The following is a 19,171-nucleotide window of genomic DNA, read 5'->3' as shown; positions in this document are numbered from 1 at the left end:
TGCTGGTAGACTGCAAAAGCCAGAGCAATAAGGAAACAAGAAAAGGATTCTCTGCCAAACCAGAAATTCCTTAAAGAACAACTGGAATTGAAGCATTTGGAAGGAATTTAGGCTCACGGGTATTAAAAGGAACATGAAGAAGATCATAAGCTAGAATAAAGCAAAATATTATGTTCTTCCTGAATTTGAAAAGTATGCTTTTCTTTTTCAAACATTCACTTCCACACCATGAAATCTGTACAGTCTGTGGGGAAGCATATATTGCTGCAGGAGCATAAATCAACCCTGAGCAGAAACTAAAGAGGTATCAAGTGTTTCAATTCAAACCAGAAAATCTTTTATGAGATGCATGCAAATAAGTATTTTGATAAGATTGTGATAATCCTGGGTTTCATGACACAAAAAAGCATCTTATCTTCTAGCTGTCCATTCCCAAAAACACTGCTCTTAAAAGAGATAGATGCAATTATAAAGGCTCAATGTACTTCTAGAAAAGACACAGTAGAAAAATGGGCTGTCAGTACAGGGCTGCTGCCAAGTTAACCTCAGGTATGCACAAAATGACTCAGACCTCAGCAAATGCCGACAGAAGGGACATACTGTAAATGGGAGCTCTGAACACTTAACATGGATGTAGGTTTCCTCCACTCATCACAGCACCAGAGAGTACCTTGAAGCCTGGTTAGGTGATGAGGTGCTTTTAATTTGAATTAATGTGGAAAGGAGGAAAGCAGAAGATCAGACTAGTACTCATAATAAATGGTACAAAAGCAAAACTACTCTCTTCTCACCTGATGCTGCTTTCTGGATCTCCAGGGTTACAGATGTAGGAAGACATTGCATAAGCAAGCAAATTTCCTCATATGTCATCTTGCTGACTGGGATACTGTTGATGGTGGTAATCTCATCTCCTACAGTCATCTTGCCCATTGATCCCTGATGCAATGACAGAACAAAGGAAATTTTAAATACAACATTTCCATAGGAGCGAAGATTGCAGGGAACAATTTATGGCCAATAAGCAACATTCCCTATTTCACGTCACCACAGCGAACAGGTACCACTGCTGACAGTTTGCCAGCAAATAAAGAGCAGGCTGTGTCTGTGCCAGGAGAGGAACTGATGACCAACCTCAACCAGGAAGATCAAAAGAGCTGCTGGTTTCTCTGAGAGATGAGTATCAGGATGGAGGACACAGCAACTTTCATTTAAATGGACTGGTCTGGATTAAACCTTCAAGACTGGAATACAGTCTACAATTTTTTGGTTTTCATGTAGGAATTACATCCCTGGTCAAAATCTCTTAAGACTAATTAGACTCTCCTAGATTACTATGCTGGACAAAGAATAAGTTTTTAAAGTGAAAAAAGCAAGTATGTTTCTCATCATGCTGTAATATGACAGAAAGAGAGGCAGGAACAGAACCCAAATCCTGAACTCTTACAGCCCAATGTGAACTGCTGAGACCCCTGTTAACACTAGTGGTCTTTAAATAAATTAAAAATGCAACATTGAACACTGTACACCGTAACATAATTTTTCCCTTGTTTATGCTATTGTATCTAAAGTCAGCAGTTGCATGTCCAGCATGAAGCCAGTAATCAGAAGACATATGCAAGTAAGAGATGCAGAAAAACAACACGTTACTGGTACTACTATGGTACATGGCAAATCTGGCCAGCTAGTAACACCTCCTGGCACCAGGTTTGTATAATAAAGGGATATATGCTCATAAAATAACAGGGAGAATATTAACACACGCATTCCAGGTTGCAACACGGCTCCTGTCTTAAAAAGCACCTTTATCGTCAGGATTTACTTATCTCGTTTCTGCCTCTGATAAAATGTAAGAAAACAAAGTAGTGCTTCCTCAAACTGTAACTCTGGAATGTGAATGAATCCATCTCAGTGTATCTGCCTTTTGACTTTCTCAGTTTTGAGCCAGCCAGAGTGCACTTCTGAATCAAATATTTCATTCAACAGGCATTTGAGAACCATATGGCATGAGAACTTCTGCCCAGCAGCAGCAGTGCCTCCTGTGCACTTTTTCTCCACAGTCCACTAGCTTAACAACAATAATCCCTGCGAAGCGAAAGCAAATCATAACAAGGCAATCCAAAATAAATAACTACCCTTTCCGCTGCTCCACCTGGACGTAGCCCTGTGACAACAACCTTCAAGGGCATAGCCTGGATTTCCAAATCCAGGCCGAAAGACTCGTGCTCATTGCGAACCAGAGTGACAATTTCACCCTGGCACTGCCCAGCCCCATCAGGTGCTTCACACTTCTTGCTGTGAGGGAGCATCCTTGCAACAGGCTTGCTGTAAGCGCCATGCTCCTCTGTCCTCTGCCTCTGAAGACTTCTGCACTCGGTGCTCATCATGCTTTTCACTCTTGTAACAGCCCTGTGCTCCAGTCTCGGGGATCTCTTAGATTCGAGCTGTGCCTCTCGGAGTTCCTTCAAACTTAGGCTGCTGAGACGAACTTCAGGCACACTAGAGTAGTCAAAAGCTATGATGGGGAAGAAAGGAGAGTCTATTTGCTCTGGCGTGCTGTCCGCAGACTCCACAGAGCTGCTGAAGAGAGGGGAAGATGTTTCTGTGCCAATATATCTAAATGAGTTGCTGTCCTGGATCTCATCATCAGTTTCTACTGATGAGGTTGTAATGACAATGCCAGCATCCTCCTGGCTCTTGGCCTTCTGGCTTCTTTGCAAGTGGGAACTTTCATCATCATCACTGGCATCGCCATCATAGAAGACAACCCTTCTCTGCCGATGAAAGGGGCTGCGAGCAGATTTGGGACTGTCACTGAGGATGCCAGGGCGGACAGACTCCACATGCTTGTTGTGAAGACAGGATGATCTCCCACTAGTTGAAGAAACCAGACCATTTGCTTTTGCCAATCCTGCTTCTCTAGCAGCTAAGGGAAAAAAAAAAAAAAAAGAAAAAAAAAAAAGTTATATTTTAATTATTTATATTTATATATTTTGTATATAATTATACAATTATAATATCTAATTGTATTTATCAGTGATTTTTAATACCAAGCATGAGACTGCAGCAGAGGACATGTAAACGTTTCCAGAGAAGTTCAGCCTCAGACAACAAAAGCAGTTTTTTAAGTTCTCCTTCCAACTCCAATACACAGTAAGAGCAATGGCAGAAAACTTCAGAATTTATGGGTAATTTCTGAAATCAGTTCATGCCACATCTGGTTTTATTTTCAGTTTATTTCTAAATTATGGCTATCATCCAAAGAAGAAAGAGATGTACATACTCATGCATTCTTTACATTGAACATTTCTTTCACATCTTGCTTAAATCTAGGATGCTGTTTTTATCAGTTTACAGTGAGTGAGAAATGTTTTCTTGAACAAAAACAGAAGTACACAGCCATCAGTACTAAATTAAAGACTAATAACCCTGAGAATCCTTTTCATATCATTTTTAGAAAGAACTGCATCTTACTTTGCAGAAAGCTCCCCCCAACATAAAAACAATTTTTTAGCATGAAATAATAAATTTCTGGAGAAAAATGAGTAGAAGACAAAGATATTAGTAGACAAGGACAGGAAAGGAAGAATAAATATATTATCTTTGAATCAGAAATCAGAACAGTAAGGAAATGATTCTTCCAGTCAATTACTATGAGAAGAAAGATAATATGCAAAAAATCTAGCGTCAACTTGAACATTCAATTGTTTTTACACTGCTAAAGATGACATTTTGAATTTGTGTATTTAAGGTTGCAAAGAACACTTTCATTTAAATGTAATCCATCAGATGATCATAAGCCATCTGAAAGAAAATCCCTGCAGTGTTGTCAATCTAGATTTGGCCAGACCAATCAAATGAAGACATTCTCAGAGCAGCAATTTGGACAAACTACCATGGAAACCGGCATTTATGAGCACTGTTGTAAACCTCTTCCATCTTCCAGAATTTCACATGATGAGCAGCGGTTTGCACTATGCTGCCAGGCATCTCCTATCAGCACAGGAGTCACCACAGCTCTTCTGAAAAGCAAATTAGTGCTCAGTGACTCTCCCCCCATTAACCAAATGATCAGGCATTTCCATGGCTTATTCAGGTTACCAGGAAGAAGGGAGCTGTCATCCAGCAAGCTGCTTCTGTTCTTCTGACGGAGCTGTTCTTCATCACAGGAGCCAGTTACAGCATCAGAGAATGGGATGTGGCTCGTGCTGTCATGCGAGAAGTACTGGGAAAGCTCTGCCTCGGAACTGACGGATCCCTGCTGAAAAAAACAGGCTGGTCATCTAACTCCATCAATGCTTAAAGCCCCTGCCATTCTCCAAGCTGATCATGAAGAGAGGACAGACCAACCATCTCTACTTTCAGACTATGGCAACCCACAGTAAGCAACGTGATCCATAGATCTGATCCACTTGAACTGGATGTCTTTGCTAAGATTTTGGCAGTGGACGGGGTATTTTGTCCTCAGAACTGGTTCAGCTGTTTTGAGGTCTCTCAGAATATTAAGGATGTTGATGAACCAAAGAGCATGTCCTTAAACATTCCCCTGAACAAGCACCACAATTTCAACTCACATCACCTTTGTCAGCAAAGGAAGTTTAAGCCCAATTTAAAAAATAAGGGAATTGCCAGGACATTGAGGATCGAACTTTGGAGGCTGAAATGCATCACAACAACACCGTTTTGGCCTGCGTAATAAAAGAGATTCCAAATCTTACTGATCAGCAGATATTCAACATCAAACCAGGGATTAAACTGTACTCCTCTATAACTGCTTTATACATCTTCTTCACTTACAGAAGGGCTCAGTTTGTACTTCTGGTCACTGATGTACGACTTCTTTATCTTCCCCCAAAAAAGCAACAGAGACTTCCCCATGGTACATGTTGTTCCCCATGGCTACGGAGGGAAACCAAGCACTTAACCTTCTGCACACAGGCTTGGGTCCCTCCTGCTAACTCGTCCCTGTGTCAGCAGGAGCTTCCTGCAAAGCAAGGATTCCTTTGAGGTGACAGGAGGTGGGAATCCACAGTTTTCTGTGCCACGTTCTGCACATTGTTCCTGAAGGCAATGATCACACCATCGGGAGTTTGCAGAGCTAGCATTAGAATTTAAACATGTGGCTTAAGAAACTAATACTTCTATGGAGCCCCTGTAACATGGAAGGAGAGTAGAGGTTTAATTTTGAGCACCCTGATCAAGTCGCAGCTTCAGCACTTGAAGCAGCCTGCCTTTATTGTATCTGATCCTTTACCCGGCTTGCTGGTTCCAGGAAGCGTTTCATCGTCCAGCTGAGGGGAGATGAGGTCTCTCCTTGTTTGGTCTTCACACCAGGAGATGGGGTTTTTTGCACAGTGCCTGTTGAACGCAGCTTAGTTAGATGTCAGAAATTAAAGTTGTGGTCCATATATCCAAACAACCCCCTTCATTCACCATCTGAGCCTGCAGCTGTTCTTAATCCCACTTATTATCTGAACTGCCTTCATAAAACAAGATTTATTTAACGTTTCATGGGCTCTCCCTCAGATCAGGTGAAATATTACCAAGAAACACACTACACCCACCAGGCTCGCAGAGCTATGAGCACAGGATGAGCAGGAGATGGTCTCCCTCCCCTGCAACCACAGAAGACAATCCAGCAGTGACTTGGCAGATTTACTGCAAAAATGGCCTTAGCTGACAGAGAATATAAGGATAATCATAAATTTAGCATTTCTGTCTGAAAATCACCTGGGTGGTCATTCTGCCATTGCCAAGAGCTTGCTTTCATCTGTAACATTTTAGGAAGTACAAGCTTTCGAAAAATAATTAAAAAACAACAATAAAAAACGGTCAAACAAACATCTGAGAATATATTTTGACATGAGCCTAACAACTGAAACAGTACACAACACATGGACCTTTTCAAATAGACACACAGACACTTTTTTGTCACTGCTTTGATCTCCACATGGGTAAGTGTACACAGGAGGAGTCCACTGCTAGGACATTCTCCAAGCTGATCATGAAGAGAGGACAGACCAACCATCTCTACTTTCAGACTATGGCAACCTTGTGAAACCTAAAGTAGGCAACATGATCCATAGATCTGGTCCACTTGAATTGGATGTCTTTGCTAAGATTTTGGCAGTGGACAGGGTATTTTGTCCTCAGAACTGGTCAGCTGTTTTGAGGTCTCTCAGAATATTAAGGATGTTGATGAACCAAAGAGCATGTCCTTAAGCATTCCCACATCTGGAAAGGGATAAATATTTAGGAGGAAACAGGCTGCTACCTGAGACATGAGAGGAGCCCGTGTCCTTACTCTCTCGGTGAGTAGTTCGTGCGATTGCTTCATCCATCTCCTGCTCAGAAACCTAATGTCCAGTGGAAGACAGAGATCAAACTGGGTAAAATAAACGAATATGAAAGCCTGACTAGAAACAGGATTCACATAGACATACTGCTTTCAAAGCCAGAATTAAGAAGACCTAGTTGAGAGCTCCTAAATCTCAGTCCCCTGATCCAGACTTGATCCATCCAAACCCTTTCAGAAATTAGGAGGCAGAAGGCAGCCAGTTTTATGAAGATAATGTCCAAGCACCATATTGTGCCAATAAACAAAACTTTGCTGGACTTAAAGAAGTCAAATGAAGCCATTACAGTACAATTTTAACTCAATTAAACCCTGTATGTTGATTTATTGAGAAAATACTACTTTAATATAAACAAAGACTTCTCTGTACAAGCATACATCAGCAACAGAAGATATTGTACACTTAATCTACTGGAATAATATCAAACTTCCCAAGATATTAGCTGTTGTTCTAATTTTAATTTCTATTTGCTTTTAAAAAGAAGAAAACCTAAACTGTTATTGTTATCAGTAATAAATGTTCTTCTGGGTTAGGAATAAATACCGGTTTACCATATTTGCTGATTTTCTCCTGAATCACTGCCATGCACTTAATTATTACTAGCAAATTCCATATAATTTTGTACAGGAATGACTAGTCTGCAGGATAATATATTTAAAAGCAGAAGGCAATTTAATTCTGTCAGAAGCAATTTCTGTACACACTGCTTTACATGAGTTAAAATTCAGCATAAAGAGAGATGAGAAACTTGAATCTTTCTGAACCAGGAAGATTTGAGAGACTCCTAAGCAAACTCAGCAGTTTAAACATAGTTTAAACACCACACTTACTCAGAATAATAAGAACAAAGAAAATGTTGTGGTGTTTCCCTTGGATGTACATGAAAACACGAAAGTGAACGTATTCAGCAACTAAATTTACTGTGGACCTCTTGTGCCATAAAATGAGAGATTAAGTATAAAAATGTCTAAAACAACAAGAGCCTTTGTAGAAATACATCTGTTTTCAGATTGTGGCATGACCTTTGCAGCAAAAGTCTCTGGGCTCCCGGGACACATGGAGTCCATACAGGACATTGATCAAACCCTGAGAATGTGATCCAGGACCTTTCCACAAACCATTGGGTACAAGATGCAGAACAAAGCCAGGTGTTGAGTAGATTGCAGCATTTGTTTAAAGCTAGACAAAAATCCACACTTCCGCAAGCTCTGGCAAATTTGATTCTTTAGCATCCTCCACACCTCAGGAAAATCAAACTCCTATGAAGCGGGACAAGCAAATTCTTGACTACTTTTGCATGTTGGTGTACTATAATTAATGAATACATTAAAAATAATAAAACAACAACAACAACGAAAAAAACCAAACCATTAACAACAGACAAACATTTCTGTAGGTCCCCCAGTGCTGTCAAGAGAAATGATGACAGTGAAATGGGATAAACGTAGGTCCCCATACAGACACTCCTTGAAAGATCCAACTATAAAGGATTGCAGATTGCCTGCAGTGGAAACACTTGAGGGACCCTCCAGCTCAACTTCTAACTTTACTTACTGATTTCTGGCAAAGGATTTGTTGTTATTTCAAATATCACTTATGAAAAACTGTAAGAGGATACACTTAATAGTTTCCCTCTGTTACTGAGTAATGGTGAGCAATTAGCCTAACTGAGTTCATCTCAGCAGATACCTGGTTGGGTCACTCATCGGCTTTTGAGCCACCACCAGAGTGAGATGAAAAGAGGGAGCGAAGGGCAGGCTCTACCCCACGAGTTCTTACTATACTTACAGACTCTGAAAAGTCTATATGCCCTAATAATGCAATCAAACAGAATCATCATGCTGGCTCAGCACAGCATACAGACTCCCCAGAAATACTGTTATCTTAGGCTACAAGCCCAAATCTTACCCCTTGCTGCTTACTTTAACTAGCAGAACCAAGGTCTTTTTCTTTTAAGCATCACAAAGCCTCGTGGCAGTGGCCATAAACTCTGGGCAGTGTGACTCTATTTGTCTATTGTTTGCATATTCAATTTAGCAGAAAATATACAGTTAATTATAAAGTCAGAAACCTCACTTCTCCTAGCTATGGATTTATTAGGGCCTCTATTTGCAGTTACAAGTTCAAAAGTCAGAGCTTTCTGGACACACAAATGCAAATATTTTTACAGCTTCAGTCCTGTTTAAACAGGAAGGTTTTGTACATTCATGAAATTCTTTGAAATACTGAAATAAAAGAAGTTGTTATTCCTTATAGTTCGGCTAAAAGGGCTTTATCTTCTATCATCAATTTTTAAAAATTGATTAAAAATAATCACTCACTCTGTAAACCCATGCTTATTTTCAAATTGCCCTGCACACATTTCACAGTAGCAGAACATTCCAGATTCTCATTTTTTAATTCCTGAAGGAAAACTTTGATGTTTGGGCAGACTTTGCTCTTTCAAAAGAAATATTCCTATTACTTTACTACAGTTAATCAATTCAATCTGTTGATAATTATACTCCTGTCCCTAAATTATATTCCACTCGCAGACACACAGATGGACTAAATGCAAATTAACTTTAAGGAGGAAGAGGATTTGTGCCACGTTTACGTTGACACTTGGTACAAATATGAAGAAAGATGGAAGCACTTCAGCTCAATAGTTCCAGGAAAACTGCATCCAGTCATTGTGTGAAGAGGAGAAAAGCAGCAGGGGCAATTTAATTTTGCTACAGCTTACAAAACTGGAAGGCATCACCACAATCCTTTAGCCTGACTTTTTGCACAATACTTGTCATAGGAAGAACAATCCAGCACTCTTCACTTGCCACTTTCTTGGCAGCAAGAGTCAAATTGCAGCAACAGATGAAAAGAACAGAGAGGTGCTGGGACGTTTTCTCCCTACCTTTGGGTTGGGATGCCGACTAATGATAAGGCTGACCGGCCCTGGACCGCACTCGCTCAGAATGGCGTAGGCTTCGCTCAAAGCTGCATGACGCAGGCTGACTGAATCTGCCTCCAGGATCTGATCACCCCGACTGTGGAGAAACATAAAGCCAGTTCATCACATCCGCCTTTCACAAATACATTTGTGCTTCTGACTGGTGGCCAAACTTTTTCAGAGATACAAGTATCTGGAAAAGATTTGCAAAACGCTGGCCTCGCGCTTGCTCTCAGTGATGTGATTGCTTTAAGTCCTGTTGACTTTGCAAGGCAGGTCCAGTGATCCCTTCTGCACTTATTGCTAGTGCTACAAACCCCATTAAATCAACAGAGAAAATTGGCTGCATTTGGACTAGGGTGAAAGCAAAACTCAGTTCTGCATTCAGATACGTGTCGGGCACAGACGAAAAATTAGATTCAGATGGGCTGTTCCTTCTCATCATACTGAATTACTTCACAAAAACACTGATAAGAAATTCATGATGTAGATTTGAATTTATGAAATGACTCCAGGAAAAAATTGAGAGAGATAAGAAAGTATTTGCTTCAAATTAATGTACAGAACATAGTAAGCCAACAAAAGTCCCCCCTCTTCAAAAAAATAACCTGGGAGGAAAGCATAAATTGTTTTCTTTTCTTTTCTATTTTTTTTTTAACTCTTACTTACGGCATCCAGACATCTGGAACTATTCAAAAGAGATCATCAAGTAGGGATATCATTAAAGCATCCTCCATAATTACTAAAACATTTGCCTTATGTAGATACTCAAACAATCCACTACCACTGATTTATGCTGGGTTACTTGTGACAGTGAAAATGGGCTTACACTGAGTCCACATGCCAAACACAAAATGGCAAATGCATGTGGCAGCCTTCTGTAATCTGCACTCCACCATGAAAGCAAAGGCAGTTGTGTAATCATGCTGCTGCTCTGCCTACCTTTTAAACACCTCTTAGAAACTACGAAAAATGGAATCACTTACATGGGCTCATAACTGAGAGGGGGATTTCAGATATAGAAGGGCTGGGCTCAAACCATTTCCAATATTGTAAAACCAGCATCTGATTAACGAGGTTTTCCGAAATCAAAACCATCCTGTAAGTTTTGGCTTATGGAGCCATAAACCACTGATGGGACAACAGGAGCAATGTCTCAAAGAAGTAAGCTAGAAAACTGGGAAGCTTGCCTGGATATAATCAATCATTTAAGCCTAATAATGATGCAGCTGTTGCATGTAGACACAATCAGCACTGCAATCTTGTTCCAAAGAGGTTTACAAGAAAGCAAGCTGGCACTGAGGTATTGTCTCCTGTAGGCATTTCTATTTGGTAGGAAATTTCAAGGGTTTTTGGCAGAGATGCAACCATGAAATTATCTTCTTTTACTATTATTATTATTAAGCAGAAATCTCTATCATAGTTTTGCTGGAGAACAAGGAAGAACTCTCTGCCCAACACAAAAGCAAGGCTGTTACACAGCACCTCTGCCACAAGCGTGGTGTTGACCACACAGTCACAGTGCATCTTCAGCACAGCCTGACCTCCCAGACATGCTCCTGGCACCTAGCAGCACTTATGCAGCAATGCAGAAAGTGGAAAAATTCCCTGAATGTCTTGTAAAAACAAGGCTCCCAGGATAGGAACAGAAAATAAATTTGTCACATAATGTGATGCACAAGGAAGCCCTAGGAGTGATTTCCTCTCTCTCCAAGAGCTCCTTATAGTCATGCAAATGGCACAACAGAGTACATGAGACAAGCATGGAACAGAGATTCTCCAGACAGTAATGGCAGAAGAGCACTACTGCAGCCTGGGGCACAGACAGCTGCAAGAACATCCCACAGCTCCTCTCATGAGAGTTTCAGGTGACTGAGATTTACATGGGGCTCTGCACACCTCCTCCCACTATGGGGTCTCTGACTGCAGCTCTGAGAAAAAGACACAAGGCAGCACATCCTGCTGCTCCTTTCTCAACTGAGCTAGCAGGCTTAGTTTTCTTCACAGAGAATTAAAAGAAGCCAAAAACAAGTCTTAACGATTATGCTGCCTACAGCCCACAGAACATTTCTTGAGTATTCCATGCCACTTTGGAATGCCTTTATTTTCATGTTTTCTTGTTGGTGAGCACTGAAGTATAAATACTTTCCAGCTGCATCAACCAATAGGTAAGAAGAAACTTTCCATTGATTTTATTGCAAAACCACTCCGGTATGTTTTTGTTTTAACTAACCTTAATCTGCCATCCATTTTAGCCACTGATCCTGGGGCCAGGCTGTGGATATATATCCCTGGAGAACTGTTTTCAAGCGTGAGACAACAGGCACCAATGCCGAGTCCAACCCCTGGCTCTGTGAAAAACAAAAAGCACAAAGGAAAGCACTGTTATTCCCTGCTCATTGTACTCACATAGGACACGCAAGCTTTTCTGTTCCCACATCCCATCTGAGACCAAGACTCATATTGTTTCAGGACTGGCCTTAGCTGCAGCCAGCCAGGAAGCCAAGACCAACACTGGAAATCAGAGCTGGAAATACCCAATTCTGACTGGTTTCTGAGATCCAGGAATGGCTCTGCTCCTGGCAAATGTTCAACATGCTCTGGGAACTGCCTGGGACTGGAAGTGCTATACACAGTCTGATCTGGTCTGAGACACAAAGGAGAAGGAATGGCAGTCCAATAAAAATCTCACTTAAAATTGTTTCAGAAAATAGGAGCACAGGAGATGCTGCCAATTGCACTGCTCTCTTTTGTGAAATACCTGCATGACATCCCTCAGCAAAGAGGCACGAAGAAAGATGAGGAGTCTTCTCTGGATCAGAGATTTTCTGTGAGCCCTTTTCCTTTTGCTGTCCTCCTGTAACTGTATTCATTAACTGCGTACTGAAGTAGGAATTGCTGGACACCTGCTTTCTCCAAATGCTTAATCCAACCTTTAAAGACATCATCCAAGTCTTTAAAGCAGGCATGCTTGTCCCACCACGGAGGGCATATGCACTAAGCTTTCCTCATGCAGCTATTGTTCGTGAGATCGATCCTCACGCAGGAGCTCAAGCAGCTCACCTGGGCCATTCTGAGCAGTCTGCAGGGAAATGTCCTGCCCAGACCTGTGCTTTACAGTAAGGGTACAGACAATCTGGTCTGACAAGAGAGCAATTCACATTTTGCCATGTATCTCACAGCTTCACCCCTTCCAGCAGCACAGTCACTGCTACCAGTAGCAGCATCCTGACTGGAACAGCAGGATGTACAAGGGAGAACTATTCAGCAGTTTTGGCATCAGAGAATGTTCTTCTCCTTCACTGTGTGATTCAAGAGCAGAACAACAAGGGAAGGTGCCCTGGCTATTACACACATTAATTAGCGTTTTCCCAAAAACCTCCCCTAAGAAATATATGTTCATTCCCCCAGCCCATTCCAACACACCCGTACCTTTATTGAGCGTCACATCCATGACAATTCTGTCCTTTGGGCCAGGGCCTTTCCGGCTGGAGAAGGAACCATCTGCCTCATCGGGGCCGGGCACCGGTGTGCCACCGCTGGCACTGGAGCTGGGCGAGCTGGAGCGGCTCAGCAGGGTGGGAGTTGCACAGGGTGTGAGGCTGGGGCTGCGCAGCCGCGTGCGCACTGTCAGGGTCACCACCCCTTTCTTGAGTTGCTGGAGAGAAGAGCCCAGTAAGATAGCATGATAAGCCAACGTTTGCCAGTAAAACCGTGTATGTTAAATTTGCGAAAGCAAAAGAATGTAAAGGTGCTAAAAAGCACCCAGTAAAGAGAAGCATGAATTGCTCTTGTGCTACATCCTTGTTACCTTGAACCTCTGGATGGCTTCCTGGTGGGTCAGCCCTTGCAGAGACTCTCCATTAACTTCCAGGATTTCATCTCCTGGTAATCAGATACAAAAAAAAAAAAAGCTAAGTCAGAATTGCACAGACTATATAGATGTAAGAAAACTGCGTTCTACATAAGGCGATCTGCTACTATAAAGACTTCAAACAACTGCTCAGTAAAAAACCCCCTACTGTCATCAGCTTATTTTCACTTGTCCTAATGCTTTTGCAAGTTAATGATGAATTCACAAAATAAAGATTGCTCTTCAAGAAGAGATCCTTAATATAGTATTCTCATACTAACAAACCAACTGAAATCATCACAGATATTCACTTAAGTCTGAAAATAAGATGTTCATAACATGAAGTCCAAGGGGACCACAAAATCCCCCTTCTTTTATGAGCATCAATAAGAGAAATGAGAATCTAAGTGAAACACTACCACATACCACTCCAAAACCTGCACAGGGAAAAATGGTCTTGCATCCATGCACAGAAAGCAAATGTGCTCCTCTTACCAAGCACCTATGGAGGGAAAAGCGAGTAGCCCACACACTGTGATAGCAAATGCCCTGCTCCCCTCAACAAGCACTTCCTATCGTGTATCTACCTGCTTATTACAAGCTTCCTGGGTTCTGGGTTGTACTATTTACACCCCACTGTGCTGAACCTCTTTCATTTTATTAAAAAGAATGGCAAAGTGAGCAGGAACCAGACCCAATTTCTGCTATTTCACTTTCATCTGTTCAAAATTAGATGGGGTGATGTCACCACCCACGTTTGCCCCTCCTCTACTTTCTCTGGAGCTTGTGAGCTCTGAATATCCAGTGAAGGCTTGCTGAGTCTTTAGGACAGCTGCTACTTAGCAGCTTCCCTTGATGAGTCCATAACCTATGCTGCAGGACAAGAGCATCCCTTTGGCAGTGTGCTGAACAGTTGGCACCCAGTGCAGCCTCAAACATGTCATGTAAGGACAGGAATGGTAGGTAATACAAGGAGAGGTAAGACAGGAGCAGATTCCTGTGGGAAGAGGGATCCCCACCCCTTACAGAAGAGTTACAGACCACCACCCTAAGTTTGTGGTCACTCTGTACTTTTAACTCTCTAAGAGTCCCTCTAACATGGGAGCACTCAGGAACACACAGAACTGGCTCTACATATCATACCCATCTGAGATCAGGACTTGGGAAGCAGTAACAAAGCCAGGACTTTTCTGCTTCTCTGGCCACTTGGGTGATCCTATTGCCAATCCCATCTTCCATCATTTCTTTTTTTCTGGCCATGACCCTTATTTGTTGATTTAAATCAAAATCATACCAAAAGGCTTAAAAAACACAGGGGCTCAGAAAAGCCTCTCCCAGGCACATCACTGTGTACCTCCCCTTCTCACACCTGCATCTTTAAGCCACACATTTCCCTGTTACCAACAACCCTTTGTATCTGAAGAACTGGAGCTTAAGGTATGGGATAGCAAGGGCAGAAAAACAACTTCATGCTGTAGATCACCATTCACAAAATGCAACATTATCAACTGCTGTGATAAGTCCCCCCCAGGATGGATAAACAGGGTGTGTTACATCCTCCACAGCCTCTTGCTGGTGGCTGGGCACCCAAATAAAGCTGTACTCGAATTTTTCAGCTGGACTGAAGTAGTATCCCAGTGTGGTCCTTTACGTACAGGTGGTGTCTTTCTACCATACCTTCCTTAAGCCTTCCATCAGCAGCTGCTGCGCCATTGGGGAATATAGTCTTCACAAAAATCCCCATGCGTCCACGAGCAGAATCCTGACCTCCCACAATGCTGAATCCGAGACCCTGCAGCAAAGGGAGGAGAGGACACACAGCTGGCACCTCTACTCTACTGTCACCTAAGAAAGACTGCTGGTAACGTACAAAGAAGAATGCAAGTAAACCTAAAAGCTTCTGATGAACTGCATCGCAATCTTGCTCTCTGCTTGCATCTCCTAATTTACTGTCATTCTAATGGCAACAGCTTTACCAACCCAAAATGTAGGAGCAGGCACCTTGAGCTAGAAGTTAAAAATGTGATTTTGAGATTATTTTCTTAACCCTGGATCAATATATTTATGTTATCTCCTATTCCAATTTTAAATTGCTCTTAAATTGACAGGCAGTACATTCCCCCTCTCCGAGATCTAAATTCAAAATTAACTACAGGTTTTCCTGCTGTCACAGATCCTACATATCCTTGTGGAAAAACATGACATGAGGTCAGTGCTATAATGTCAGGAATTGTAGCTGGAAAGGGGTTGGCACAGAGGGGCTGTCATGCACATGTACATTTTTAATTATTCTGGAGACACGCACCACATTGTATTTAAATAAATCTAGATCAATGCATTCCCCAGGGCTCTATCTGTTAGCTCCTGCCCCCCCATGCTGCTGTGGCTGGCCTCAGGACTGCCTTGCAAAGCTGATCAGGGAACAGATGAGCACAGCAGAACAAACATCTCCTCCACTTGCTGAGTTATTTTGCAGCCAAAGCACTTCCTTCATCTATCCCCATATTTCTCATCTTGTCACCACTGTATGTACCTCTTACACGTTAAAGAGAAAAGTCACTGACCAGGTGGATGGGGAGGTGGGATGCTGCTGTGGGTCAGTGATCTGAGGCCAAGGCTATTAGCAGCACCACGGGCAGCACTGCCCCGCTGAGAGATGCTGCTGGAGCAGGCACTGACACAGTGTCATTACAACACTGTAACACACACAGCTCTCCTGTTTCACTCTATGAATACGGACCACTGTTGTTACAAGCTTCTGGTATTTTGATAACACACTCCTGATTTCCAGAAAGGAAACACCCTACAACCCTTTTGTGCAACACACAGTAACTCGAGTGAATGCTTACAGTGCAATTACCAAACACAAAACATCCTACAGATAGCACAAGACTGCAGCGCTCTCCATGTCTGTGTGGGGCTGCTAAGGAGAAATAGGGCTGCAGAAGGCAGCAGTACACAAGTCAGCCCACCCTCCCAAAGTGCTGCAGCTTCCCAGGAGAAAAACACTCCACAGAGATTCCACACAGCAGTGAGAAAATGAGGCCATGTGCTGCAGGGAAATACTTTCCAAGTCCCAGGTCCACATAGATAAAAACACAGACGTTATTGTACAAATCATATGCAGCAGTTATTCTAACACAAATAATGGTTCCAAATGTGGAAGATACGTGAAACAGTGGTTCTTTGAGGTAGCTCATGAAGACTACAGCCTGCATACTCCCACCTTGGAGCTAGCTGCAGCACAACAGATAAGGATGGCTTATCACACAAGGAGAGATAAGACAACTCTTATGCAAAAAATAAGGTTAAAAAATAAGGAGAAAAATCACTAGGATAAGGAGAAATACTCACTAGGAAGCCTCACTGAAAATGTCTCAGAACAGGGAGTTATAGCAACTGCATCAACCTAGCCAGAGAAGTCACTGCTTCTAAGTCTTTCCCAAACTTAAAGCACTAAAGAGAATTTGTTTTGTACTTGAATTGAAAGCCAAAACAAGGCTTTTTAGTGCAAAACGCATCCATCTGATGAATTTAAATAGTATTTCAGAATGGAAAATGCATATTTTTCACATATGTGAGTGAGCGCATGGACTGGATTAGGGAAAACAATACAAACTGAATGTAAAGCCTTTTTATTCCCTGAGCATTCAGACAGCTGGTACCTTGGAAATGTGCAAATACATTACTGGAAAAAGAAAAAAGGACCCTGTAACCCTTAGAATTCAGTGCTCTCAGATAAACAACCAACCAGGAACCTGTTTGGAGGTTTAACACCTAGTTTACAGTTTTTTTTTTTTATTATAATGTATCCAGATTCCACGGAGATGTAACACACTTGTCCATAAACAGGCATGCAAACAGGTACTCTTACGTAGTTGCTCCAACTGCACGTACATCTGCATATTTACACATCCACTTTCAGCATCTGATATCTCAGTAATGACCAGATGCACCAAATCAGAATGAAAGCCATACCACACTGACTTTATGACACAAATATTGTTCGGTCTGTATTTTGCAGGTGCAACTTCATCATTTACATTTCAAAATTGAGTTTGTTATTGTTACTGTGCTACCTCTGAAAGCAAAAACCAGTTCCATGCAGCTGCTAGGGGTAGGAGTTGCCTCGCCAGTGCCTCCTGTATCTTGTTTGGGAGAAACCAAACACATGCAGACATCCTCACCTTGCCTTGCCCTTTCATCAGGACAATGTTAGAGATGATGGACGGCTGGGTTAGTCTCCATGGAGATTCCACCTGGGCAGCACTGAAGGAACGAGTGGACTTCTTCACAATATGGTACTCCTGGTAAATGAGCAAACAAGGGACACGGCTGAGTGTGTAGCACAGGCACCAGAAAAATGTGTCTCATTGGGGATGTTGCATCAGGAAAATTGTGTGCACTTGGAAAGAGGGGGCGGTCTTAATGGATACGTTCAGATGAGCATTCAAAGCACGAAATGCAAGCCTGTTACTGTCAAATTGAATTTTGCCAATTTTTCCCCCCATTTCACACAGAAGGATTGTTCTGTAATGTACCAGTCAGTATTTAAATTATAAAGATTAAGGGCAGCTCCACAATATACTGAATTCTTTATCTGCTAAAAATAAAATTTAAAAGTGCCCTACATCATTAAGTCATTAGAATTAAGAGAAGTAGGATTTTTTTAAGAGCTCAGATCTTTGGAGGTGCATCTCATGGCATCCAATTCAGGGCCTGATCACAGCATGAATGCTTCCCATCCTGACCATGCTTACGCTCAGGTTTTGCACCTACCTGTCGAGCTCCTGCTGATTCCAGCTGCTGTGGCAGGGAGTGCTTCCTTCCACCCCGGGAGTATTTCACTGCTATCTCATAGCTGGATTCACCATTTTCCACCATCAGCTCATCATCCTCTCCCACAGACTCTAAGCGGGATCCAGCACCTAGGGAAAAAAGAGAAACAACTCACAAACATCTCAGAGCTGCTTCATCTTCTATCCAGCACGCAATAATCACCTCCAGCAAACCTCAACTTAGCAGTGCCTTAAAACAATGCTTACTGCACCCATCCAGGCACTTATAAGCTAGGTTTGATCATCCTCAACTGAAAATCCTTCTGCTGTCACAGCTTTTCTGTGATGTTGAACTCTTCAGTGCTGTCACTTGTGGTAGTAGGGAAGAGCAGATAATTGAGCAGGTAGCTCAGGGATAGAGAATAAATTCAGCTGTTCTCACCCAATGTCACTTGCAGGCACACTAAGCTCTAGAGCCTAATTCATTTATTTAAAATTAAAAGATCTGACACTGTAGCTGTATTCATTTCTGGCGATGTCACGTCACCTTGAGGGAAGTTTTTCTGGAAGGGAAAAAGGATAAACATGCCAAATAAATGCTATTTTCTTTCCTTCTGGCTGTGGTTTTAGCTGTCTTCAATAGGAGAAGAATACAAATTTTATGTTGGAAGCAAAATGACTCATCCTGCAAGACATCCTGTGGTCAGCCTCCAGGCTCTCTGCTCCTCAACCAGTCCTCCTCCCATCCTCATTTTTCTTGGGACCCAGTCCCAGCATTTCCTGCATATTTATCTCTGCAATTTCCCCACCACATAGGGAAGCACCATTAACTTCTGTCCGACAGATAAAAGCTGAAGACTTGCAAAACTCACATGAGCTGGATTTTACAAACCAATCTAACTTGAAGCTGCCACAGAAGGGAGCAGCTCTGCTTCCCTTTCATCTTCACTGCCCTGGTTTTAAACTGAGCTCAAAAGCCATGTGCTCAGGGAGATCCACAGCAAAGTTACCTAGGAGAGCCCCAAACCAGTTTTCTGCCATCTCCTCTTGGCGAGCGTGCTGTGTAAACACTAGGAAGGGAGCAAGCACAGAGCTTGTCTTCACTCAGCATTGGGAGTTTTACCACTGCAGCCATAGGCAGAATTTGTACTCACCACCAAGAGTGCCATTTAAATCCAATCTCTGCTCTGGGATATGAAATTACTGCTATTTTTCTTGCTAGGCATGACTCTGCTACACATATTCAGGACACCTACCTTAG

At 42.2% G+C, this 19,171-nt stretch overlaps 1 protein-coding gene across 5 annotated transcripts in view; it reads right to left on the bottom strand.

Annotated features, from left to right (window-relative positions):
* Positions 1–19,171, bottom strand: part of PDZD2 (PDZ domain containing 2) — a 196,910-nt gene that overhangs the window by 18,617 nt on the left and 159,122 nt on the right. For 4 of the 5 annotated variants that reach the window (XM_052670568.1, XM_052670570.1, XM_052670571.1 and 1 more), the window contains 12 exons: positions 17,912–18,060; positions 17,320–17,439; positions 14,810–14,924; positions 13,091–13,164; positions 12,712–12,937; positions 11,513–11,630; positions 9,244–9,376; positions 6,272–6,353; positions 5,252–5,355; positions 4,099–4,258; positions 2,133–2,923; positions 792–936 (listed from right to left, as the gene is read on the bottom strand). In XM_052670568.1, coding sequence (XP_052526528.1) covers positions 792–936; positions 2,133–2,923; positions 4,099–4,258; positions 5,252–5,355; positions 6,272–6,353; positions 9,244–9,376; positions 11,513–11,630; positions 12,712–12,937; positions 13,091–13,164; positions 14,810–14,924; positions 17,320–17,439; positions 17,912–18,060 — 2,217 coding nt within the window. The remainder of the gene's footprint in view (positions 1–791; positions 937–2,132; positions 2,924–4,098; positions 4,259–5,251; positions 5,356–6,271; positions 6,354–9,243; positions 9,377–11,512; positions 11,631–12,711; positions 12,938–13,090; positions 13,165–14,809; positions 14,925–17,319; positions 17,440–17,911; positions 18,061–19,171) is intronic. The other variant, XM_052670569.1, reaches the window with a different exon arrangement.

Source organism: Tympanuchus pallidicinctus, unplaced genomic scaffold (genome assembly GCF_026119805.1).
Source record: "Tympanuchus pallidicinctus isolate F22 unplaced genomic scaffold, pur_lepc_1.0 scaffold9, whole genome shotgun sequence".
Classification (NCBI taxonomy): Eukaryota; Metazoa; Chordata; class Aves; order Galliformes; family Phasianidae; genus Tympanuchus; species Tympanuchus pallidicinctus.
Note: the sequence above shows the minus strand (reverse complement) of the source record. Positions and strands in the feature narration are given on the sequence as shown.